The following is a 26,204-nucleotide window of genomic DNA, read 5'->3' as shown; positions in this document are numbered from 1 at the left end:
ACCAAAGGGCTTTTCTGACAATCTAATTGCCTAGCTTACGTATGTAGACAATAGCTTTATAAATCAGACTTATTCATTGAAGTTTCACCGTATACCATGACGGAATTTGAACCCATGTCCCAAGAACATTAAATTATTACCCCCAGAAGCCTAATGATATTAGCACCAGGCCACCATCTTCCCTGAAGAATGAGGTTGCCATTGTTCTTAGTCATGAAAGCCCATTATATTGAGTAAAAACAAGGACTGCAGATGCTGGAAACCAGAGTTTAGATCAGAGTGGTGCTGGAAAAGCACAGCAGATCAGGCAGCATCTGAGGAGCAGGAAAATGGACATTTCGGACAAAAGCCCTTCATCAGGAAGCTTTACTATAGAAGGTAACCTAATCTCATGGTTGCTAAGTATCATTCTAACACCAGATGGCAGTATCTCTCTGAATGACAGTCAGGTAGGTAAAAATAATGACTGCAGATGCTGGAAACCAGATATCTGGATTGGTGGTGCTGGAAGAGCACAGCAGTTCAGGCAGCATCCGAGGAGCAGGAAAATCGACGTTTCGGGCAAAAGTCCTTCATCCGGAATAAAGGCAGAGAGCCTGAAGCGTGGAGAGATAAGCTAGAGGAGGGTGGGGGTGGGGAGAAAGTAGCATAGAGTACAGTAGGTGAATGGGGGAGGGGATGAAGGTGACAGGTTGGGGTGGGGGGAGGGTGGAGTGGATAGGTGGAAAAGAAGATAGGCAGGTAGGACAAGTCATGGGGACAGTGCTGAGCTGGAAATTTGGAACTAGGGGGGGGGGGAAAGGGGAAATGAGGAAACTGTTGAAGTCCACATTGATGCCCTGGGGTTGAAGTATTCCGAGGCAGAAAATGAGGCATTCTTCCTCCAGGTGTCTGGTGGTGAGGGAGCGGCAGTGAAGGAGGCCCAGGACCTCCCTGTCCTCAGCAGAGTTGAAATGTTGGGCCACAGGGCGGTGTGGGTGTCCCGGAGATGCTCCCTAAAGCGCTCTGGTAGGAGGCATCAAGTCTCACCAGTGTAGAGGAGACCGCAGCGGGAGCAACGGATACAATAAATGATACTAGTGGATGTCCAGGTAAAACTTTGATGGATGTGGAAGGCTCCTTTAGGGCCTTGGATGGAGGTGAGGGAGGAGGTGTGGGCGCAGGTTTTGCAGTTCATGCGGTGGCAGGGGAAGGTGCCAGGATGGGAGAATGGGTTGTAGGGGGATATGGACCTGACCAGGTAGTCACGGAGGGAACGATCTTTGTAGAAGGCGGAAAGGGGTACCCATGGCTACCCCTTTGGCCAACAAAGAGACAGGCATAGCTGGAGCCTGTGCCCATGACAGTCAGCCCATTGTCAGTACTCTAACCGATTTCTTATTCCCGAGGACATTTGACATAAAGTATTTCTGTGAAAACACATCATGTCCTTTTCATGTGTAAGTGTCTTATAAACAATGCCAAAAGGTAAAGACAAAAGATCCAGGCACCCTTACCTACACAACTGCACATCACAATACATACAAAGTACATAATCCCACCTATAAACCATGTGATCTCCTGACAGGCAAAAATCCAGCAGTGAACTTTATGTTCCCCCGCTAGTGGGCTGGGGGAAGGAGGGGTGGAAAATTCCCCAATGGTCTTCTTACCACTCAATTGTGCATCCTGACAGCGAACAACTTTACAGTGGGATGGGTTAGGTCTAGGCTGGCCTACCCTTGCCCCTTAGTTGGGAATTGATGACCTCTTCAGGGCTATTTGAGGCTGGTGGGAGGAATTCAGGAGCAAGGGAAAGTGAGCAGAACAGCAGGAAGGGATCAGGTGCCTCTTTTTCACATGGAGCACTCCACTGCAAGTTTAGCTAAGTAAATAGTTGCTACTATCTCCATTAACTATAATAACTAATTATGAGTTATGCAACTTTGGAGTGACATAATTAACCTTCAGCAAACAGTAGGCATGGGACAAAGACCAATAAATTGTGAACAAATATTATGCTATTGTCTCCACGAAGGGCATAAAATCAAAGAACAAAAATCCAAATGACTCATTTCACAATGTTTCCGTTCAGTAAAGGATGGCAGGTGATAAACAATGGGACTAAAGCAAATATTGTGATGCTGTAAATCTAAAATAAAAACAGAAAATGCTGGAGAAATGGAGCAGAGAGAAACAGAATTAACATTTTGAGTCCACTATGACTTCTTCAGAACAGAACGTTCTGAATAAGTTGCACTCAACACGAAACGTTAACTGCTTTTCTCTCACTAGATGCTGTTAAACAATGGGAATGTAGATAAGAAAGGTTCCATTGCAGCAAGTGTCATTGAATAAACATACAAGCAGAAAGCATAAACAATTTCTAAGCTTGTAGGAGTGAGAGGTCTATTATTTCTTATATTTTGTCAGTACCTAGTTATTCAACATATTCTGGGAATACTTTCATGGTTACTAATTATTAGGTGCAGAATTCAAGATGAAACCCAATCTATTCCAGGAGAGAAAATACAATATAGAAACATTTAGATCATACTTATTATTAGTAACCTAAAATACTGGATGTCACAAGCACAGAAAATGATTATAAATGATATATAATTATAAATTTCTTTTTACAAGGTTTCTTCTGATTTTGCAGAGGCAAAGGAAACCTTACTAAATTTTGTAGATCAAGTGAAATTTAGATATATATTTTAAATGCACATCAAAAAGACATTGGTAGTCAGAAGGAATAAATTAGGAGAAACCAGAATGAAATCTGAAGTCGATGGCGACAAATTAACAAGTAACTAAATTTATTTAGAACATTAGCGAGGCATTATTGAGGCATTTAACAAAGCTATCATCCCTCTGGCAACACATGCTGCCTAGTGTGAAACTTACCTTATAATCAATTGCAATTCAAATGCATTAAAAATGCAGTGAGTTGCTCTCATTGTCAATACATGCCTCAATGGACTTCCTGTACCCATTATGCCCCAAACCTCACTATAGCCCATGATCGTTTAGAACAGATGATAACAGAAGGTGGCAGATATGAGGAAGAAGCTATAGGGATAGAGAGATAGCCAGGAGTAATTTTGTGAAGATAAAGATGTGTTAATATGAAAACTCAAGCTTGTAGTAATGGAAAATCTCTAAGATACTACATTTATCCAATTTCATATATGCCTTGAGCCTTTTCAAATGCGATAGCTAGAATGTATGAAAATTCCATATGCAGACTATAAGACAGAAGCACTTGAAAATATAACAGAAAAAATAACTCTAAAAAGTGATATCCAAAAAGGAGAGTCAGTATTTCACCATTTGATCAGAGAGGTGAAGCTACAGAGATCTTCTCCAGAGTGCAAAGTAGAGGTCAGCTGAGGGGTCAACCTAGGTGTATAGTTTGATGATGGATGTCAGAGTAGTTGCAGAAGAATTGCAGTGGCTATGAGAGGATAGTACAGGATAGATGAGTGTGACATAACATGACAGCAGATCATCTGGTAGAAGCAGCTACAAACAGCCAGAAGCAAACCAGAATTAGTGTCTCAATTAAAATTGGAGTATAGCCTTTCCTTTTTAATAAATGTATTTCATGCTGAATGCATTTTGTCTAATGGTGAAAGTGACAGCTCTAATCATGTTTCAGTTCTCTTCACTCAAGATTACAAATTACTCTCCTAAATTATAACAACTTCATGGCAAATGTACTTCAATGGTTGTAAAGCATTTTATGACATCATAAGTTGTTTGCTTTCTTTAGTAATTAAATGTATTGATTTGAGCAGAATTATCTGGTCAGTGATCATGGCTTTTGCTTTCCTTCAAAGATACTTTGTCAATCCACATGGAAGTCCAATGTTCAATACTTGATTCAATTTTCATCTGGACGTCTTCGCAAAATCAGCAAATGATTCCACTCTAGAACTACTTCCTTAAACTGTGTTTGAACTGATCAATTTATACAAAGCTGAGTGAATTAGTTCTACTTCTGCCACAGCTCTTCCTTCTGGATTTTAATGAGGAAAAGTAGTGAAACATTTATAATATCCTGAAGTAATTATAAATCAAGTGGATTACTCATTTCAGTCCAAGTGAAAGGTAATATATGATTTGTAAAATTAAGAGCTACTTTAATTTCACGGATCCAATTGGAAATGAAGATAAAGAAATCGATGTTTAAAAAGATTATAAACATTTAGTGATGTTCCAGTAGTTTATTTAAAATGTAGTTGCAGCTAATATAAATTTACATTCAATTCAGAAGCTTTCAAAAACAGTCTGGACACACCAGTACCTTTCATCTGGATGAATAGAAAGAAGCATGTAGGAATAGTTGCTTAGGTCATCTGCTGATTCCAACTCTTAAAATGTTTGCCTTCAAATTATTAGCTACTTAGCTACAGCATCATCCAGTTTATGTATTATTCTCCATTGCAACAGATTCAGACTTGAAGTTTCAAAACTTAAATCAAATAAACTCTCACTGCTAACTGACTATCATTAAACAATTCTAGCAGCACGTGTAAATTACTGGATTTGTACAGTCTTGATTGTTGCAGTCTTCGTCCTTGTGGTGGTGAAGTAACATTTATACAGACATTAGTTAACTTTATTTATAAAGGGCTGCTCCAGGCAACTGTGCAGATGTGTCTTCTCCTAGTATTTTGACCATTTAAAAAGCCAGAAGTCTGTTTGTTTGTCTTTAGTGAATCCAACAAACTTCTAATCCTCTCACTAGCAGGTTGTCTCTGCTTTTTGCTCCTTCCTCCAGAGGACTGTGTGGAAGGATGAAGCAAGGTTGCTAGTCCCCATGGCTTGGTTTTGGACACTGGTTGTTTTAGCCGTTCCTGCTGTAATAGCCACGCGCTCTCTCTTGCTGCAGTCACAAACTTCTCCAGCTGGGTTTGATTGACATTCTTGCTCACATTCAGCGCCTGTTCAAATGGGTTCTGAATGTAAAGTGGAGAGGCTTCAGGTTTATGTTGCTCTTTCCCCTGGAATGATTACAAGAAGAAAAATAACAATTAATTTATATAAATCCTATCAGTTTATTTCTGTCCCGGGTACTGGAGCAGTGTAGTGCAGATGGGAGAAGAAACAGCTGAATCCTGAACTACCAGAAATCTACAAGTGTAAATAAAGAAATTAGCTATCTTGAATTTGTAAAAGATCCTATACTGATGCAGTTAATGTAAAAAGATTTAGATTCCTTTTAGCCACCCATCATTAACATAGGACTCAGAACAGAAAAAAAACCTGCTTATCCCCGAGAATGAATGAAGCTATTTTGCCATGAGTAAGCAAACTTGAGTTTTTCCAGAGATTAACTGATCTGCAGCTTTGGAATTCGAAGCTCATTTAAATTAGCAATGTAGGCTTTTGGTATGTTCATTAACTAAGTGAACTACTAACCCAAGAGATCAGTCCAAATAGTTCAGGAATGATGCAATAGCAACCTGAAAGTTATGTTGACATAGCATTCTTGTATAAACACCCACATATAGTTCCTGTTTTTAAGAATAGCAGGGGTGTATTTATGCTAATATTACAGTCTAAATGAAAACTACACATGACACTTGTTCAAACACCAGTTCATTTAATATATATTTAATTATGATACTGCAGAATAACTCAAAATACTTCTGATCTCCAGATGAAACATTACACAGAGGTTGCATCTGTGTTCCTTGGAATTAAAAAGATGCTAAAGATACCTTATTACTTTTCATGAGACATTACTTATGCAAAGCATCGTATTTACCCAAAAAAGCTATTTCACTTCAAAAATAACTAACTGTCAAATTAGCAATCAATTTATCAAAATTCACTTCATAAAGTCAGAAGTCCGATATTTAAATGAATCAAATGCACCAACTGACCAATACAAAAATATCCTAGACTGTATTAATTACTCTTATTCAGGAATCATGGCAACATAGAAAATCAGAGAAGTGGGCCGTTCCACCATTCAATAAGATTATGGTTGATCATGCAACTCTGTTCTCACTTTTCACCATACCCTTAGCCCCAAGAACTATATCTACCCCCTTCTTGAAAACATCAATGCTTTGACGTCCACGGCTTTCTGTAGCAGAGAATTCTCCAGGCTCACTGGTCTCTGGATGATGACATTTCTCCTCATATTAGTCTAAAATAGCCTCCCCCCAGTATCCTGAGACTGTGCCCAGTTAGAAAATATCCTTCCTATGTTTACCTTGTCTAATTCAATTAGAATTTGATAGGTTTCTATGACATTCCCTACATTTTTTAAAAAACATTCCTGTGGATTTATTCCCAAGTGATTCAATCTTTATACATACTGCACACTCTACAGTCAGAACATCCTTTCTCAGACAAAGGAGACCAAAACTGCATGCAATATTTCCAAATACGATCTCACCAAGGCCCTGTACAATAGCAGCAAAATATCTGCACTCTTGTACTCAAATCCTCTCACTATGAAGGCCTACATTTGGCTTCTTTGTTGCCTGCTGTACCTGAATGTTTACTTTCAGGGACTGTTGTACAAGAACACTAGGCCTCACTGCACTTTCCTTTTTCCCAACCCATCACCATTCATATAATAAATCAGATAAAAATCAAATGGTTGGGATACATTTTAACACTGTGATATGCATTTTTGCATATTTAATGCTATATTTGCTGAATTTATTTGCAATTTCATTGCAAAATGAATATAAAATATTTAGACATCTATGAGCACATGATCGCCCGATTCATCTGCTCGATGGTAAAATTGGCTCTTCAATAGATATTTCACAGAATTAGACCCCAAGTTAACAGATGGGATGTTCTAGCATCTATCGAACTGGTATTCTACAAGCTATATAACAGCTCCTTTATCCCACCAATGTTGAATCCTGCAGGCGGAGTTACATTACAAAACAAATGTAACTCGCATTATACCAGTCAACTAAAAGAAGCTTTATTCCAACTTTTCTAAAAATATTTGTTACTGGTGAATTAATATACTGCAACAATGCAAGACTTATGGTATTAAAACAGAGGTGAAGTAGTACTCTCAAGCCATTTAATAATGGCTGTGTATAAGTGAAGTCTACTTATCTACAATCTCTTGGAAAAGAATTTCAGGAGTGTGCATCCATCCCCCCCTCTCCCAGTCGCCTTGGTTTCCTTTCACTCCACCTGAAACTGCTATTCACTTCTCCTCTGTGCCTTTACTTGTGCTCCAGCCTGAGAGTCAGCACGGTTTCCTTTTGTTAATTCTATGACTCACTGAGAAACAGAGTCACAGCGATAGGGCAGAAGTTTCTGGATGGTGGAATTTCCTATTTCATTACCTTAAAAATGTGTTGGGGAACAGACCCATGCCAATCAAAGCAGCCTTACAGCCTTTTGACATTCCACAGAGCATTAATTGACAGGAGATAGAGCTTCATTCCTTTGCTCAGATGAAATGCTGCCTCAGACAGCTGGCAGCTGCGTTGTTCGGGCAATGCTAGCAGCGGCTAGAACTGGGATCACAAGCAATCCCCAGCTTTTAAGTCTGATTTCAGGAATAAACACATGCTGGGGAAGGAAATTAAGCCCTGGGGCCGACATAAGTCTACTCACCAAGTCTATGCTGGCTTTCTGTATGTCTCTAATGTAGTGTGCTGTGATGGTTTCCGCTTTGAGAGCAGCCAATAAATGCTACTGCGCTGCACGTAAGGAAACGGATAAGATATTCTTTTAAACCGAGTCCTGCCAGCCACCAGGGAAAGGAACCAGGGCAAAAGATTTTCAATCATCCTGCTGAGCCAAAATCTCAAAATCTACTTTTCAATTACAGAATGAACCCTACTGGTAACAAGTACCGTAATGTCTGTAACATTCTTCCATCTGCTCTGCACGAATAACTCAAGACAGTGACACATACACTGACCTCCAACAACGACAACCACCTTCCTTTGTACTAGAGTTGAGAATGTAGTGCTGGAAAAGCACAACAGGTCAGGCAGCATCCGAGGAGCAGGAGAATCAATGTTTTGGGTATAAGCCCTTCATCAGGAATGTTTTGGCAAATAGGGTTAAGGAGAATCCAAAGAGTTTTTACAAACACATTTAGGACAAAAGAGTAACTAGGGAGAGAATAGGGCCCCTCAAAGATCAGCAAGGTGGCCTTTGTGGAGAGCTGTAGGAGATGGGAGTCATAATAAATGAGGATCCTGCATCAGTGCAATTCTGGAGCTCACACTCCAGTCCTTAACTGGAGTCCCTTGAGTTGCAAACACTTGCTTTAGATGTGTGTATCAGCAGGATGTCATCATTAACATTCATGTTTTTAATGTTAAAGCACAAATTTGTTTGGTTTATTATATACAAGTGGCTCTTCATTTGTTGCCAATTCTAAAATAGATTATGTCAAATAATATTACCCTAATTGTTTTCAACCATTTCTTGCAGCTACTGGTAAATTATTGAGGACCACCCTTAAATCAAAGGGTGGATTTAACCTTAAACCTGGATGATATTTTAAAGCTAGGACACACAAAAACATAACTACAAACATCACATGATCTGAATAGTCCAAGAATGTTGACAAAGTTTTGATCAGGTGGGTCAAAGGTTATTATTACAAAGCACTGAATTTAGTTTCTTCACACTCAATTCATGATTTGCAAAGCACTTTGATTGGCTATGTATTCTGATATAATTCATTCTTACTCAATTTTATTCCTAAAACATCAAGCATTTCATTTGTGTATTTAAAGTTTCCAAGTTCAACTTTAAAATTTCATTAATTTGTGCTTAATAATTGTTAAAATGTAACATTTCCAAAAACATTTTGTGTTTAAGAAGAAGTTAAAATGCAAAAGATAAATCATTGGAATAAGTAGCACAATATTAAATGATGTGAGGGCAAAATGCTATTGAAAGGTCTCTAAACAGCTGCAGAAAAACTGACTAACTCTACTCATTTCGAGATCTGCCCTGTAAACTCAATCACACATCAGTTGCAATCTGTGGCTTTCGTCATATCTAGCTGGCTGCCTGAAAATACCATCTTCTCAAAAGCATGAACAATAAATGTTGACCTTGCCAATAAAGCCCACATCCCAAGAATGCATAAAGCAAAGGTTACAAATTTTACTTTTGTAGTTAATTCATTCAAAAGATAACCCAAGTTCAATTTTTCAGTTAGGGCTCTCCTTAAAGGTAGTTCTTTGAACATTTGTAAAGTTTAAGTTCTGACTAACACATTACCTTTGAGTTGACCTAACATTCCTAATTTTACCTTGCTCCCATGATTCATACTGAAACTCCCAATAATAATGCATAAGATGGACTTAGATCTTGTTTTAGATTTCATGATAACAGTCATGTAATGCATGATCAAAACTAGATCACTACTTCACATTAGAAAATAAAAAAAAGTCAAAGTTTGCAATATACTAACCTTTCTGATATTGATGGACAGTTGATTGAAAGCAAAATTGCCATAAAATTCAAAGAATTCTTGCAGAAGTTCTTCTGTTGAGAAATCCAAACTTAAAATTATTTAATTTACATACCAGAATGGCAAGTCACTTCATAAAGATATTCCTGTTTAGTTCATCCGTCACTTCCTTATTTTGCATCATTAACTCTTCAGTCTCACCTTCTATAGGGCCAATGTTTACTTTGTTAAATCTTCTTGAAGTATTTATAGAAACTCTTATGATCTGGCTTGTCTTCTCTTTTCCTGTTAGGTTTTGTCAGTCATTCTTTGCAGGTTTTATATTCTGTCCAATATTCTGACCTAGTGGAAAGTGAGGACTGCAGATGCTGGAGATCAGTCGGGTGTGGGGTGCTGGAAAAGCACAGAGGGTCAGACAGCATCTGAGGATCAGGAGAATTGACGTTTCTAAGCCCTTCATCAGGAAACTATTTTCTGACCTGCCTTCCATTCTTTTAAACAAGAACTAGGAACGGGATTAGGCAATTCACCCCCTTGATCTGCTCTGCCATTTAAATTTGATCTCATCTTGGCCTCAACTCCATTTTCCTCCCCACTCTCCACAATGCTTCAATCCATTAATAATTAAAAATCTACCTCTTCCTTAAGTTTACTCCATGTCCGAGCATCCACCACACTGGGATAGTGAATTCCACAGCCATTTCTCATCTGCTATCCCCATCCTAAAACTTTGATCTTTCATTCTAGATTGCCTCTTGCGAGGATACATCATCTATATATGTCTACTTTGTCAATTTTCTATATCTCAATTAGATTTCCTCTCATTCTTGTGAACTCCAAAGAGTACAGGCCGAAACTGTTCCATCTCTCTTCAAAAGATAAATCCCTCATCTCGAATTAACTTGGTGAACCTTCTCTGAACTGCCTCCAGTGCAACTATATAGGGGCGGCACAATGGTTAGCACTGCTGCCTCACAGCAGCAGGGTCCAAGGTTTGATTCCAGCCTTGGGCAACTGTCTGTGTGGAGTTTGCACGGGTTTCCTCCGGGTGCTCCGATTTCCTCCCATAATCCAAAGATGTGCAGGTCAGGTGAATTGGCCATGCTAAATTGTCCATAGTGTTAGGTGCATTAGTCAGAGGTGGGTGGGTTACTCTTTGATGGCCAGTGTGGACTTGCTGGGCCGAAGGGGCTGTTTCCACATTGTTGGGAATCAAATCCAATCTAACCTAAACTAATCTAATCCCTTCTCAAGTAAGGGGACCAAAATTGTATGCAACAATCCTGGTATGGTTTCATTAATACCCATATAGCTGTGGTAGCACATGCATACTTTCACATTCCCTAATCCTTTAGCAATAAATACAAAATTCTATTTACCTTTCTTATTACCTGCTGTACCTGCATACTAGTTTTCTGTGATTTATGCATGAGCTTACAAATCCACTTTAAACGTCATCTGCAGAATTTTGGACTACTCATCTAACCTATCTATATCCATTTGTAAATTTCTCAATCCTTCATTGCAATTTATTTTCTCACTTATTTTATGTCTCATCTGCAAATTTGGCTGTAGTAATTTTCATCCCTGCAGAATCAGTCTTAAATGTCCTTCGTTCTTCAAGATTCAGCTCTCAATCTGAGACCCTGCAACTTGTACCAGATTGTATTTATGAATTTCTAATTATGCTGTCAGTTCACCTGCTTAGTTTCAAATGTAGCATCTTCAGGTTTATTCTTTTACTTGCTTTCTAAATTCTAGTCCTAACTAGAATTAAACAGGCCATGTTAGTTAACTCTTAGATTTACATTCTCTATCCCTTCCTGTCATTATTTCTAGCATTAATAAACATTCTCTTTGGCTATGACTCTACTCTTGGAGTTAACACATCTCTCCCAATTTTAACTCTGTCCCCACAATTCAATTTAACACCCTCTCTTCTTCCCTATCTATATGGCTAGCAAGAACATTGGCTTCAGCACTGATCAGATAGAGGTGCTTTTTTTTCAATTCTCTCCTGGGATGTGGGTCTCACTGACTGGTCAGTACTTATTGCCTGTACCTAGTTGCCTTTCAGAAGGTGGTGAAGCACTGCAGTCCATGCACTGTAGGTAGACCCACAATGCGGTCAGGGAAGGAATTCCAGCATTTTGATCCAGCAACAGTGAAGAACAGTGTTATATCTCTAAGTCAGGATGGTGAGTAGTTTAGAGGGGAACTTGCAGGTAGTGGTGTTCCCTTGTATCTGCTGCTCTTGTCCTTCTCGATGGTAGTGGCTGTAGGTTTGGAAGGTGCTGTCTAAGGATATAGGCAAATTTCTGCAGCACAACTTGTAGATCATACATACTGATGCTACTGACCATCGCTGGTGAAGAGAGTGGACACTTGAGGATGTGGTGTCAATTCAGTGGACTGCCTTGCCTGAATGGTGTCAAACTTCTTGATGTTGCTTCTTCCCTAGCCTCCGACTTATTCATGAAGCCACTGTATTTATATGGCGAGTCCATTTGAGTTTCAGATCAATGGTTGTTAACAGTATGGGACTCAGTTATGGTAATGTCAATGCATGTTATGGGGTGATGGTTAGTTTATTTTTATTGGACATGGCCATTACCTAGCATTTATGTGACATGAATGTTACTTGCCACTTGTCAGCCCAAACCGGAATATTATCCTAGTCTTGCTGCATTTGGATAGAGACTTCAGTATTGGGTGAATTGTGAATGGGGCTGAACGCTGTTTGATCATTGGCGAACATCTCCATTTCTGACCTCATGATTGGGGGAAGAAGCAACCGAAGACAACATCCTGAGGAACGTCTGCAGAGATGTCTTGGAGTTGAGATGACTGACATCCAAAAATCACAACCATCTTCCTATGTGCCAGGTATGACTCCAGCAAGTGGAAAGTTTACCCCGATTCCCATTGATTCCAGTTTTGCTAAGGTTCCTAGAAACCACACATTGTTGAATGTGGTCTTGTTGTCAAGGGCTGTCACTCTCGCCTCACCTCTGGAATTGAGCTCTTTTGTCCAGGTTTTTGTCCAGCTGTAATATGGTCAGGAACTGTGAGGCGCTGGTGGAACTCAAACTGTATATCAGCGAACAGGCTGTTGCTGAGCAGGTGCTGCTTGATAACACTGTTGTTGACCTTCCGTCACTTTGCTGATTATCAAGAGTAGTCTGGGGCAGTAATTGGCAAGATTAGATTTTTCCTGCTTTTTTGTGAACAGAATATACCGGAGTCATTTTCCACATTTCTGGGCAGTTGCCAGTGTTGTAGTTGTACCAGAGCAGCTTGTGATATGGCAAGTTCCCTGAGCACAAGTCTTGCCAGAATGTTGTAAGGGCCTATAGCCTTTGCAGTATAAGTCTCTGGCCATTTTCTGATATCACGGAGTGAATTAAATTCACTGAAGGCTGGCATCTATGATGCTAGGGACGAGGCCCAAAATGGGTCATCCACTCAACATTTCCGGCCGGAGAGTGTCAAGAAAGCTTCAGCCTTATCTGTTGCACTGATGTGCTAAGAATAAAACTGAAGCATTCGTAACAAATGTGCCCCAATCCAGTGATCATGAATCGGAACCCATTTCTAGCAGACTCAGTCTTTGAGCTCTGCATTCATCTCACTAAGGCTGATTTTCCAGATGCAAAAGTGAGGACTGCAGATGCTGGAAATCAAAGTCTAGATTAGAATGGTGCTGGAAAAGCACAGCAGGTCAGGCAGCATCCAAGGAGCAAGAAAAAAAAATGACGTTTCAGGCAAAAGCCCTTCATCAGGATTGAGGCAGGGAGCCTCTGGGGTGGAGAGATAAATGGGAGGGGGTGGGGCTGGGGAGAAGGTAATCAAGAATACAATAGGTGGATGGAGGTGGGGATGAAGGTGATAGCTGGGAAGGAAGATTGGCAGGTAGGACAGGTTATGAGGATGGTGCTGAGCTGGAAGGTTGGAACTGGGGTAAGGTTGGGGGTGGAGAATGAGGCAACTGGTGAAGTCCACATTGATGCCCTGAGGTTGAAGTGTTCCAAGGTGGTAGATGAGGCATTATTCCACCAGGCATCAGGTGGCGAGGCAGTGGAGGAGACCCAGGACCTGCATGTCCTCGGCAGTGTGGGAGGGGGAGTTGAAATGTTCGGCCCATGGAGTGGTGGGGTTGATTGGTGCGGGTGTCCTGGAGATGTTCCCTGAAGCACTCTGCGGGAAGGTGTCCAGTCTCCCCAATGTAGAGGAGGCCGCATCGGGAGCAATGGATACAATAAATGACAATGGTGGATGTGCAAGTGAAACTTTGATGGATGTGGAAGGCTCCTTTGGGGCCTTGGATGGAGGTGAGTGGGGAGGTATGGGCGCAGGTTTTGCAATTCCTACAGTGGCAGGGGAAGCTGCCAGGAGGGGAGGGTGGGTTGTTGGGGGGCATGGACCTGACCAGGTAGTCATGGATGGAACGGTCTTTGCGGAAAACGGAAAGGGGTGGGGAGGGAAATATATCCCTGATGGTGGGGTCCGTTTGGAGGTGGCGGAAATGTCAGCGGATGATGGTAGGGTGGAAGGTGAGGACCAGAGGGGTTCTGTCCTTGTTACAATTGGAGTTGTGTGGTTTGAGGGCAGAGTGCGGGGCGTGGATGAGATGCGTCAGAGAACATGGCTTAAATAATAGAGCTTATGACTGTGTGACTCTGCTTCTGAATTTCGAACCTAGCTCCTCACAGTCAGTGTAGTACCTCCTTTTTCCTGTCTATGCCATTGGTACCAACATGGATCAAGCGAATTGCGTCCTTGCTCTCACTACAAGTTCCTCCCCAGCCCTGAACAGAGAGAGTCATAGAGCCCTACTGCATAGAAACAGGCCCTATGGCCCACCATGCCGAAGTTGAATGACAAACATCAAACTACACTAGTCCCATTTTCCAGACACAAAACCTGGCAACAGTCAGGCAACAATCTTGACACATGCTCTTTATTCTGCTTTAACTTTAACGCTGTTTCTCGCCACAGAGGCTGCCTAACTTTCTGAATAACTCCACCATTTTGTTTTTATTATAGATATGGTCATTCTTATTCTTCCAATACTAATGATTGTACAGAAAAATAGATTGTATTAAAAAAGAGCAGTTTTCATGGATAATCACTGTTCTAATCCCTTTAACACCACCACCATTGGTGTCAATCCCTTGCATTGTACTGTCCCCTACTTCCATAACATCTCCTCTTGCTCCACTGTCTTGAATGATTTCCTGTACCATGGTCAACTCGCTCATTCACCATGTAGCCCTTGCTCTCATCTAAACAAGTTAAAAGAATCTCAAACTTGTTGGTCAACTGCAAAGATTGAAATTCCTGTTTCTTTACCTGTCTCACTTGCAGTCATACTCTTTCCCTGAAAACTGACCAAACTACAGATGTGATTACCTCCTGATACAAAGAAGCCAGGGAATGCTCTCCCTCCTTAAATGTGTTGCAGTGTCTGTAGTTCAACCTCCAGCCCATAAACTGAGTCAAAGATGCTCGAGTCCAATTGCTGCTTTGGACTAAACAATGCCCAGGAACTCCCATATACTGCAGCTGTCATAGAATCATACAGCATGGAAAGCGACCCTTCGGTCCAATTAGTCCATGCCGATCATGTTCCCAAACTACTGGCCCCACCTGCCTGTGTTTGGTCCACATCCCTCCAAATCCTTCCTATTCATAAACTTATCCAAATGTCTTTTAAATGCTGTAATTGCACATGAGTCTAAAAATTGTCCCTCATGTCCTTTTTAAATCTTTGTCCTCTCACCTTAAAAATATGTCCCCTGATTTTGAACTGCCCCACTCTAGGAAAAAGACCCTTGCTATTCACCTTGTCTATGCTCTTCATGATTCTATAAACCTCTATACGGTCACCCTGCAACCTCTTATGCTTTAGTTAAAGAAGTCCCAGCCTATCCTTATAACGCAAACTCTCTATTCCCAGCACCATACTGGTAAATCTTTTCTGAACACTCTCCACTTTAATAATACATAACAGGGCAACGAGAACTGCGCACTGTAATCTAGAAGAGGCTTCAGCAATGTCCTGTACAACCTCAATAGGACGTCCCAACTCCTGTCAGTAATTGGCTTTCCTTCAAGAACAGAGAAGAACAAAGAATAATACAATACGGAAACAGGCTCTTCAGTCCTCCAAGCTTGAGCCAACATGTTTTGCCCTTCCATGCTAAAACTGTCTTCATTTACAGGATCCTCTATTCTCTTCCTACTTACATATTCATCCAGGAGTTTCCTGAATGTTATTATTGTGTCTGCTTCCACCACATCCTCCGGCAACACGTTCCAGGTACTCACCACCCTCTGTGTGAAAAACATCCCCTTGCACATCTCTTTTAAAATTCCTTTCCCCTTTGCACCTTGAACCTGTGTGCCCTAGTAATTGACCCCTCCACCCTAGGAAAAAGCTTCATACTTTCCACTCTATCCATGCTATTCACAATCTTATAAATTTATATCAGGTTACCCCCTCAACCTCCTGCATTCCAGTGAAAACAAACCCAGTCTATAACTAAATTATCCCAAACCAGGCAACATCCTGGTAAACATTTTCTGTACCCTCTCCAAAGCATACACATCCTTCCGTCATATATCAGTTGCCCTTCCATCCTTAATATGCGCTCAGAAATAAGTTATGAAACTTTAGTTGTGTTTTCATATTTCAATTTTTGACAATTATATACTCACCTAATAACCAGCTTCCTCCTCTACAGTAAAGTAAGAACCAATTCCTGAGGCTGAAGGAAAGAGTTTACGAAAAACAAAAAGAACATCACTTTTCTTCCTCCCCTTCATTCACTTAACTCTAGCACTCTGCCACAAGTTGCATTCAACTCATATGGTAATTTTAAATCTTCTTGCTTACCTAGTGTTTCTGTATTTTTGGAAGGCTTTATTTTGTTATTAGAAACAAACGTGCAGTCGTGACTCTCAATGATATATTCATCTTCTGCTTCTGGAAAAGAAGAGTCATTATCACAATTAAGTAGAAGGCAGGGAAACATGACTACAATTAGCAACTCCAGCTCAAGTTCCTTATTGGCACAGATACAATGGGCTAAATAACCTTCTGGGCTGTAAATTCTGCAGTTCCTTAAGATCCTTGCATAATAAATAGATTAGAACTGAAAATGTGTTGCTGGAAAAGCACAGCAGGCCAGGCAGCATCCAAGGAGCAGGAGAATCGACATTTTGGGCATGAGCCATTCTTCAGGAATGAGGAAAGTGTGCCAAGCAGGCTAAGATAAAAGGTAGGGAGGAGGGACTTGGGAGACGGGTGTTGGGAATGCGATAGGTTGAAGGAGGTTAAGGTGCTGGTGATAAGGTGAGGATGATAGGCCGGAGTGGGGGTGGGGGCGGAGAGGTCAGGAAGAAGATTGCAGGTTAGGAAGGTGGTGCTGAGTTCGAGGGTTGGGACTGAGACAAGGGGGGGGGGGAAGAGGGGAAAATGAGGAAACTGGAGAAATCGGACTTCATCCCTTGTGGTTGGAGGGTTCCTAGGTGGAAGATGAGGCGCTCTTCCTCCAGCCGTCGTGTTGCTATGGTCTGGCGATGGAGTCGTCCAAGGACCTGCATGTCCTTGGAGGAGTGGGAGGGGGAGTTGAAGTGTTGAGCCACGGGCTGGTTGGTGCGGGTGTCCCAGAGGTGTTCTCTGAAATGTTCCGTAAGTAAGCGGCCTGTCTCCCCAATATTGAGTCCTTCGTGATGGAGGATGGAGGTGTACAGGGACTGGATGTACCTGGACTCAAAGCCCTCCACTTCTTCCTTTCCCACCGTACCAACCAGTACCCTTCCACTGACACCCTCCTTCGACTGATTGAACTGGTCCTCACTCTGAACAACATCTCTTTCCAATCCTCCCACTTCCTCCAAACCAAAGGAGTAGCCATGGGCACCCGCATGGGCCCCAGCTATGCCTGCCTCTTCGCAGGATATGTGGAACAGTCCGTCTTCCGCAGCTACATTGGCACCACCCCCCACCTTTTCCTCTGCTACATCGATGACTGTATCGATGCTGCCTCGTGCTCCTACGAGGAGGTTGAACAGTTCATCCACTTTACTGACACCTTCCACCCCGACCTCAAATTTACCTGGACCGTCTCAGACTCCTCCCTCCCCTTCCTAGACCTCTCCATTTCTATCTCGGGCGACTGAATCAACACGGACATTTACTTTCAACCAACCGACTCCCACAGCTACCTAGACTACACCTCCTCCCACCCTGCCCTCTGTAAAAACGGCATCCCATTTTCCCAATTCCTTTGTCTCCGCCGCATGTGCTCCCAGGAGGACCAGTTCCAATATCGAACAACCCAGATGGCCTCTTTCTTCAAAGACCGCAATTTCCCCCCACGATGCTCTCCACCGCATATCCCCCACTTCCTGGTCCTCTGCCCTTGAGCCCCGCCCCTCCAATTGCCACCAGGACAGAGCCCCACTGGTCCTCACCTACCACCCCACCTCCATATACATCGTATCATCCGACGTCATTTCCACCACCTCCAAACAGACTCCACCACCAGTGATATATTTCCCTGCCCTATCAGTGTTCCGAAAAGACCACTCCCTCCGTGACTCCCTCGTCAGGTCCACACCCCCCACCAACCCAACCTCCACTCTGGCACCTTGCCCTGCAACCGCAAGAAATGCAAAACTTGCGGCCACACCTCCCCCCTTACTTCCCTCCAACGCCCCAAGGGATCCTTCCATATCCACAAATTCACCTGCACCTCCACACACATCATTTACTGCATCCGCTGCACCCGATGTGGCCTTGGGGAGACAGGCCGCCTACTTGCAGAATGTTTCCGAGAACACCTCTGGGACACCCGCACCAACCAACCCAACCACCCTGTGGCTCAACACTTCAACTCCCCCTCCCACTCTATCAAGGACATGCAGGTCCTTGGACTCCTCCATCGCCAGACCATAGCAACACGACAGCTGGAGGAAGAGCGCCTCATCTTCCGCCTAGGAACCCTCCAACCACAAGGGATGAACTCCGATTTCTCCAGTTTCCTCATTTCCCCTCCCCCCACTTGTCTCAGTCCCAACCCTCTAACTCAGCACCACCTTCCTTAACATGCAATCTTCTTCCTAACCTCTCCACCCCCCACCCCTACTCTGGCCTATCACCCTCACCTTAACCTCCTTCCACCTATCGCATTTTCAATGCCCCTCCCCAAGTCCCTCCTCCCTACCTTTTATCTTAGCCTGCTTGGCACACTTTCTTCATTCCTGAAGGGCTCATGCCCGAAGCGTCGATTCTCCTGCTCCTTGGATGCTGCCTGACCTGCTGCACTTTTCCAGCAACACATTTTCAGCTCTGATCTCCAGCATCTGCAGTCCTCACTTTCTCCTAATAAAACGATTAGCAATGGCTCAGTATTGAAAGGCAACATGTGAACTGGGAAGTCAGAAAGAGAATGAAATGTAGTTATGATGGAAAAACAAGATACTGAAAATGCTGTAAATCTGAATTTTAAAAATGCTGGCGTTAGCGGGTCAAGCAGCATGTACAGAGAGAAGCAGAACTCAAGTCAAGCGTCACCTGTAGAGAAAAGCAAATTAACTTCATCAGAAGGGTCAGCAGACCTAAAACTTTACCTCTGCTTCTATCCACAGATGCTGTCCAACCTGAATAACTCCAGTATTGTTTATATCGTTATGGTCATCCTTGAATCTTGATGATTGTATAGAAAAACAGATCATTTTATAACCTTGGCAATTTGGGTGGATAAAACTTTGGACTCTTACCCCTTTAATAATAGCATGGGTAATATATCTTTACTTCTCTCAACAGGACATGACTGGAAATAGTCTCATAGTATGACCAAACTCTCCTCCATTTCAACCGTGTTACCATGATCTATGTGAAACATTAAACTGTGAAATAATAGAAGTAGGAGCATAATGAAACAGAGTGCAAGTCTGTCATTGGTTCAAGTCTGCATAAAAAACATTTCCAATAGTGACTTGTAGTACCACCAAGTTGTTCTTTTGTTACATTTCCTCCTTTTAATCTAAGAATCTAATTGCAGCATTCTTAAAGTCACCTCTTCTGATATTGGCACATTCATCATACATCTGAAAACTGTTCTCGATTTAAAACACCTGTCATTCCACATTTTATTCTCAAAGCTGCTGTAACTCAAACAACATTGTAAAATTATGCTTCTTCTGCAGAATGTTCAGGACTCTTAACTTCACAACATACGCAAAGGGTCCCATCTTTGAAAACTACAACATTGGGATTTAAGGATGATTTCTTATACCGTTACTTTCTCAATCACCTACATCCTTCTAAGAACAAATATACATTGGTTGCACTGCTAAGGAATACCCCCGAGAAGATTCTGAAAGGGCTTTACAATGGGTAGATATTGAGAAGATGTTTCCATTTCTGAGGGAATCTCCAATTAGAAGACATAGCACAGAATAAAGAGACATTAATTGAAAACTGAGGTGTGATGGAATTTCTTCTCCCAGAGGGGAGTGATTATCTGAAATTCTCTACCCCAGAGAGTTGTGGAGGCTAAACCATTTATTTATTTAGAGGTTGATAAATTTTTGAATTATCAGAGAGTTGATAGCAATGCCAGGCTATCATAAATGAGGAGTTGAAAGCCTTGGGCAGATCAGCTATGATCTTGATGTATGATCTGGAGGTGCCGGTGGTGGACAAAGTCAAAAATCACATGACACTGGGTTATAGGCCAATGGGTTTATTTGAAACTGCATGCTTTCGGAGCCCTTGCTCCTTCCTCAGGCATGAGGACGTCTGGCGTACTCTTCACTAGCTGCCTCCAAAAGCTTGTGGTTTCAAATAAACCTGTTGAACTGTAACCTGGTGTCGTGTGAGTTTTGACTTTGTGCAGGCTTTTGTAAAGGAAATTAAAGCTTACTGGAGAGTCTTCCCTCACCAATCATCTTGAAGTCTGATTTCTGGGAAAACAAACTCTAAACCATACATGACTACAACAGAAAGATTCTCCGAGGTGACAGTAATTATGTCATTAAATTTTTGCATTAGGTTTATGCGGTCTACTCAAAATAACTGCCTTGAATAAGAACCTTGCTGCAATGACAATGTTATTTATTGTAGATAAATGTAACTCCATGGTAATATGCAATTCTCAGTGTATCTGCCTAGGAACAGAGATAAATTTCCAGCTGATATTTTGGACATTTTCCTAGAGTTAGATAACCAATTATAGGTTTTTGTCTACACTGGAGTCAGACAAACATCCTTAATTCTAAAAACAGAAAGCGTGTGGATTGAAATGAGGAAAAGACTAGCTCATCCTAGTCATATTGCACTCAATATAAATCCGATTCAGCATGAAAGAAAATATTTTGTCGAAAAAAGTAATGGATCACAGTTACCTAATAAATTCTGAAAATCTAAACGTAGAGACATGCATATATAAAAGAGTGAAGTTCTCATTTTATTTTAGATTCTCTCAATTTTTCTTTTTAAAATTAGTGATGGAAAAGGATAGACCGGATCTAAAAGTTGAAGTTCTAAATTGGAGAAAGGCCAATTTTGACGGTATCAGGCAAGAACTTTCGAAAGCTGATTGGAGGCAGATGTTCGTAGATAAAGGGACGGCTGGAAAATGGGAAGCCTTCAGAAATGAGATAACAAGAATCTAGAGAAAGTATATTCCTGTCAGGGTGAAAGGGAAGGCTGGCAGGTATAGGGAATGCTGGATGACTTGAGGGTTTGGTTAAGAAAATGAAGGAAGCATATGTCAGGTATAGACAGGATAGATCGAGTGAATACTTAGAAGAGTATAAAGGAAGTAGGAGTATACTTAAGAGGGAAATCAGGAGGGAAAAAAAGGGAACATGAGATAGCTTTGGCAAATAGAATTAAGGAGAATCCAAAGGGTATTTACAAATATATTAAGGACAAGAGGATAACTAGGGAGGAGAATAGTGCCCCATAAAGATCAGCAAGACGGCCTTTGTGTGAAGCCACAGAAAATGGGAGAGATAATAAATGAATATTTTGCATCAGTATTTACTGTGGAAAAGGATATGGAAGATATAGACTGTAGGGAAATAGATGGTGACATCTTGCAAAATATCCAGATTACAGAGGAGGAAGTGCTGGATGTCTTGAAGCGGTTAAAAGGTGGATAAACCCCCAGGACCTGATCGGGTGTACCCGAGAACTCTGTGGGAAGCTAGAGAAGTGATTGCTGGGCATCTTGCTGAGATATTTGTATCATCGATAGTCACAGGTGAGGTGCCGGAAGACTGGAGGTTGGCAAACGTGGTACTACTGTTTAAGAAGGGCGGTAAAGACAAGCCAGGGAACTATAGACCGGTGAGCCTGACTTTGGTGGTGGGCAAGTTGTTGGAGGGAATCCTGAATGACAGGATGTACATGTATTTGATTAGATTAGATTAGATTACTTACAGTGTGGAAACAGGCCCTTCGGTCCAACAAGTCCACTGAAGCGCAACCCACCCATTCCCCTACATTTACCCCCTACCTAACACTACGGGCAAATTTAGCATGGCCAATTCACCTGACCTGCACATCTTTGGACTGTCGGAGGAAAGCCACGCAGACATGGGGAGAATGTGCAAACTCCACATAGTCAGTCGCCTGAGTCGGGAATTGAACCCGGGTCTCTGGCACTGTGAGGCAGCAGTGCTAACCACTGTGCCACTTTGCCCTATTTGGAAAGGCAAGGACTGATTAGGGATAGTCAACATAGATTTGTGCCTGGGAAATCATGTCTCACAAACTTGATTGAGTTTTTTGAAGAAGTAACAAAGAAGATTGATGAGGACAGAGCAGTAGATGTGATCTATTTGGACTTCAGTAAGGTGTTCGACAAGGTTCCCCCCAGGAGACTGATTAGCAAGGTTAGATCTCATGGAATACATGGCTCAAAGGTAGAATAAAGAGGGAGGTGGTGAAGGGTTGTTTTTCAGACTGGAGGCCTGTGACCAGTGGATCGGTGCTGGGTCCTCTACTTTTTGTCATTTACGTAAATGATTTGGATGCGAGCATAACAGGTAAAGTTAGTAAGTTTGCAGATGACACCAAAATTGGGGGTGTAGGGGACAGCGAAGAGGGTTACCTCCGATTACAACAGGATCTGGACCAGATGGACCAATGGGCTGAGAAGTGGCAGATAGAGTTTAATTCAAATAAGTGTGAGATGCTGCATTTTGGGAAAGCAAATCTTAGCAGGACTTATACACTTAACGGTAAGTTCCTAGGGAATGTTGCTGAACAAAGAGACCTTGGAGTGCAGGTTCATAGCTCCTTGAAAGTGGAGCCGCAGTTAGATAGGATAGTGAAGGCGGCATTTGGTATGCTTTCCTTTATTGGTCAGAGTATTGAATACAGGAGTTGGGAGGTCATGTTGGGGCTGGACAGGACATTGGTTACTGGATCAGTGGTGCTGGAACAGCACAGCAATTCAGGCAGCATCCGACAAGCATCAAAATCGATGTTTCGGGCAAAAGCCCTTCATCAGGAATAAAGGCAGACAGCCTGAAGCATGGAGAGATAAGCTAGAGGAGGGTGGGGGTGGGGAGAAAGTAGCATAGAGTACAATAGGTGAGTGGGGGAGGAGATGAAGGTGATAGGTCAGGGAGGAGAGGGTGGAGTGGATAGGTGGAAAAGGAGCTAGGCAGGTCGGACAAGTCCGGACAGGTCAAGGGGACAGTGTGGAGCTGGAAGTTTGAAACTAGGATGAGGTGGGGGAAGGGGAAATGAGGAAGCTGTTACATTGGTTAGGCCACTGTTGGAATATTGTGTGCAATTCTGGTCTCCTTCCTATCGGAAAGATGTTGTGAAACTTGAAAGGGTTCAGAAAAGATTTACAAGGATGTTGCCAGGGTTGGAAGATCTGAGCTATAGGGAGAGGCTGAACAGGTTGGGGTTGCTTTCCCTGGAGCGTCGGAGATTGAGGGGTGACCTTGTAGAGGTTTACAAAATTATGAGGGGCATGGATAGGATAAATAGACAAAGTCTTTTCCCTGGGATCGGGGAGTCCAGAACTAGAGGGCATAGGTTTAGGGTGAGAGAGGAAAGAAAGAAAAGAGACCTAAGGGGCAACTTTTTCACGCAGAGGGTGGTACATGTATGGAATGAGCTACCAGAGGATGTGGAGGAGGCTGGTACAATTGCAACATTTAAGAGGCATTTTATGGGTAAATGAATAGGAAGGGTTTGGAGGGATATGGACCAGGTACTGGCAAGTGGGACTAGATTGGGTTGGGATATCTGGTCGGCATGGACAGGTTGGACCGAAGGGTCTGTTTTCATGCTGTACATCTCTATGACTTTTCATTCTTTGCATAAATGACAACCAATTCCTATTCTATTTTGGTTTTACATAAATAGGGACTTGAATATGAAGTTCAATCAATTAAAAATAAAACACAGATTTCTGTTAATATTTGGATGGGGAGATTAGAGATTTTTAAGTCACTTACTACTTAAATGACCACAAAGAGGATAGTGTAGAACTTTAAAAGGACATAGATAGGAACGCGGAATAGGAAGACAATGCGGAATTTAATGCAATGTCGTGTAAATTGATTCATTTTATTCGGAGGAACACATAATAATATTAAATGAAATGTTCTATTCCAAAGATGATGCAGGAGCAGTGGACCCTGGGTACAGGTGGTGCATAATCATGTGAAGTGGCAGGAAGGTTGTGACAGCAGTTACAACGGGGTCCTATATATTTTATGATCAAAAAAGGCATAATATCCAAAATCTGGCAAATTAAACCTATATAAGTACTAGCTCAGCCTCAACTAGAGTGTTCTTCCCAATTCTGGGCACCATACTTTAGGAAGGAAGTGAAAGTCTGAGAGGGGGTGCAGAAAAGATTCATGGGAATAGTTTTAGCGATGAGTTTTGTAAATAGTTTGGAGAAGTTGGGACTATTCTCCTTGGAGTAGTTTGAGGAGAGATTTGATGCAGCCATCCAAAATCATCAGGGATTTGTACAGAGTATCAGAGAAAAACTGTGTCTATTGGTGGGAAAAAAAATTGAGAACCAGAAGGACATAGGTTTAAAGAAGCGATGGCGACATGACGAAAAACCTTTTTACACAGTGAAGTCTTAGGATCTGCCATGCAATGCCTAAGGGTATGGAGGAGGCAGGGTCAATGGAGGTTTTCAACAGAGAGTTAGATTATTATTTGAAAATAAAATAAAAAAAGCTACAGGCAAAAAGAATTGGAGTACCACCAGCTGAACTGCTCCTTCAGAATGCCAGTTCAGATGAGCTAAATGACTCTGTTAAAAAGAGCCGTTTCTGATGTCAATGTAAATCAGCAAAGTGGTGTAACATAATTAAAGATTAATGATAATGTTCCCTAACAAAGTCTGTGAACTTTATTTATGGATTTGGACTTTGAATATCAAAGAGTCATTAATGGCACAGAAGGAATCGATTGAGCCTTTCAAGTCCATGAAAGCACACTGACTGTCCAGTCAGTCTCCCTGCCTGCTTCATTCCTGTGTCCTGACAGTTTATTTCTTTCGACTGCCCATCTGACTTCTTTTTAAAATACAGCTGATTGTTTCTGCATCCACCATCACAGACAACACGTTCCAGGTCATTACCACTCACTGTGCAGAAAGATTCTGCCTCACTTCCCTCTTGCATCTCTTGACCAAAATCTTAAATCTGTGTCCCTGAATCCCTATACAATCATATAATGAGAAGAGGTTTTTCTTGCCTACCTTGTCTAAAGAAGTCAATCTTGTACACTTCTCTCAAATTTCCTGTCAATCTCCTTTCTCCAAGGACAGCAACCGCAACCTTTCCAATCTAAACTTAAAACTACAATACCCAAAACCTGAATCCATTCTAGCAAATCTTCTCTGAAATGAGTTAAGGATGGTACATCTTTCCTAAACTGTTGTGATCAGAACAAGATGCAATATACCATGTGGGACTTGACCAAAGTTTTAAGGGTTTAGCATTATTTCCTTGCTTGTTTTTATACTCAATACCTTTGCTTATGAATTTTCAATATCTGATATGCTTTGCTAACAACTCTCACCTTCAAAGATTGATGCACATTCACCAGGTCGCTTTGATCAGCACACATTTTTAAAAATGTGCCAGTCTACATTGCCTCTTCTCATCCTTTCTGCAAAAATGCACTTCTTCATATTTTTCTGTATTTCATTCCTTAACTTCTTTGCTGTACCATTCAAAATTTTAAGAAAATTCAACAGGTAGAGCCGGGCACATTCACATCCTCTTTCAAAGCAAACCTCGATTTATCTCCTTCCACAGGTTATGCTTATATCACCCCTGCACATGTAAATATCAGCAAGGTCCAGAAAACCTGATTGAGTACCTCACCTCGAATGACCAATTCCATTGAACTCAGGGACTGCCAAAAGGTTTGCTGAGTTCCTGTCTATCCTGGTATCAAGAGTTATGTTGTTCTCTTCCCTGTAGAACTTACAGCCGGGTGACAGAATCAAAGAGTTAATATTGAATATTAGTTAAAAATGAGTTAAACTACTTCGAATTGTAGAATCTTACAGCACTGGAGGTTAATTCTGAATGATCAACAAGGGATAGGCAATAAATGCTAGCCTAGCCAGTGACATCTGCATCCTATAAACAAATAACTTTTTGTAAATCAATTTGCTATTTTTTTTACAAGAACAGATTTTATCAGGTAAATAAAAACAGTTTTCATTTTTCTCTGGTTGCAGATATAAATGGAGAGATTATATGAAATTTA

General features: G+C 41.7%; 1 protein-coding gene across 2 annotated transcripts in view; it reads right to left on the bottom strand.

Annotated features, from left to right (window-relative positions):
• Positions 1-3,702: 3,702 nt before the first annotated feature.
• Positions 3,703-26,204, bottom strand: part of mtpap (mitochondrial poly(A) polymerase) — a 64,211-nt gene continuing 41,709 nt past the window's right edge. For both annotated transcript variants that reach the window (XM_087987472.1, XM_043690565.2), the window contains exons 7-9: positions 16,314-16,403; positions 9,416-9,489; positions 3,703-4,988 (exon numbers count right to left, since the gene is read on the bottom strand). In XM_087987472.1, the coding sequence (XP_087843598.1) occupies positions 4,608-4,988; positions 9,416-9,489; positions 16,314-16,403 (545 nt within the window). In that variant the 3' untranslated portion in view covers positions 3,703-4,607. The remainder of the gene's footprint in view (positions 4,989-9,415; positions 9,490-16,313; positions 16,404-26,204) is intronic.

This window comes from Chiloscyllium plagiosum, unplaced genomic scaffold (assembly GCF_037043375.1).
Source record: "Chiloscyllium plagiosum isolate Xiang-an unplaced genomic scaffold, Cpla_swu_hap1 HiC_scaffold_5, whole genome shotgun sequence".
NCBI classification, from domain to species: domain Eukaryota; kingdom Metazoa; phylum Chordata; class Chondrichthyes; order Orectolobiformes; family Hemiscylliidae; genus Chiloscyllium; species Chiloscyllium plagiosum.
This window is presented reverse-complemented; position numbering and strand designations above follow the sequence as displayed.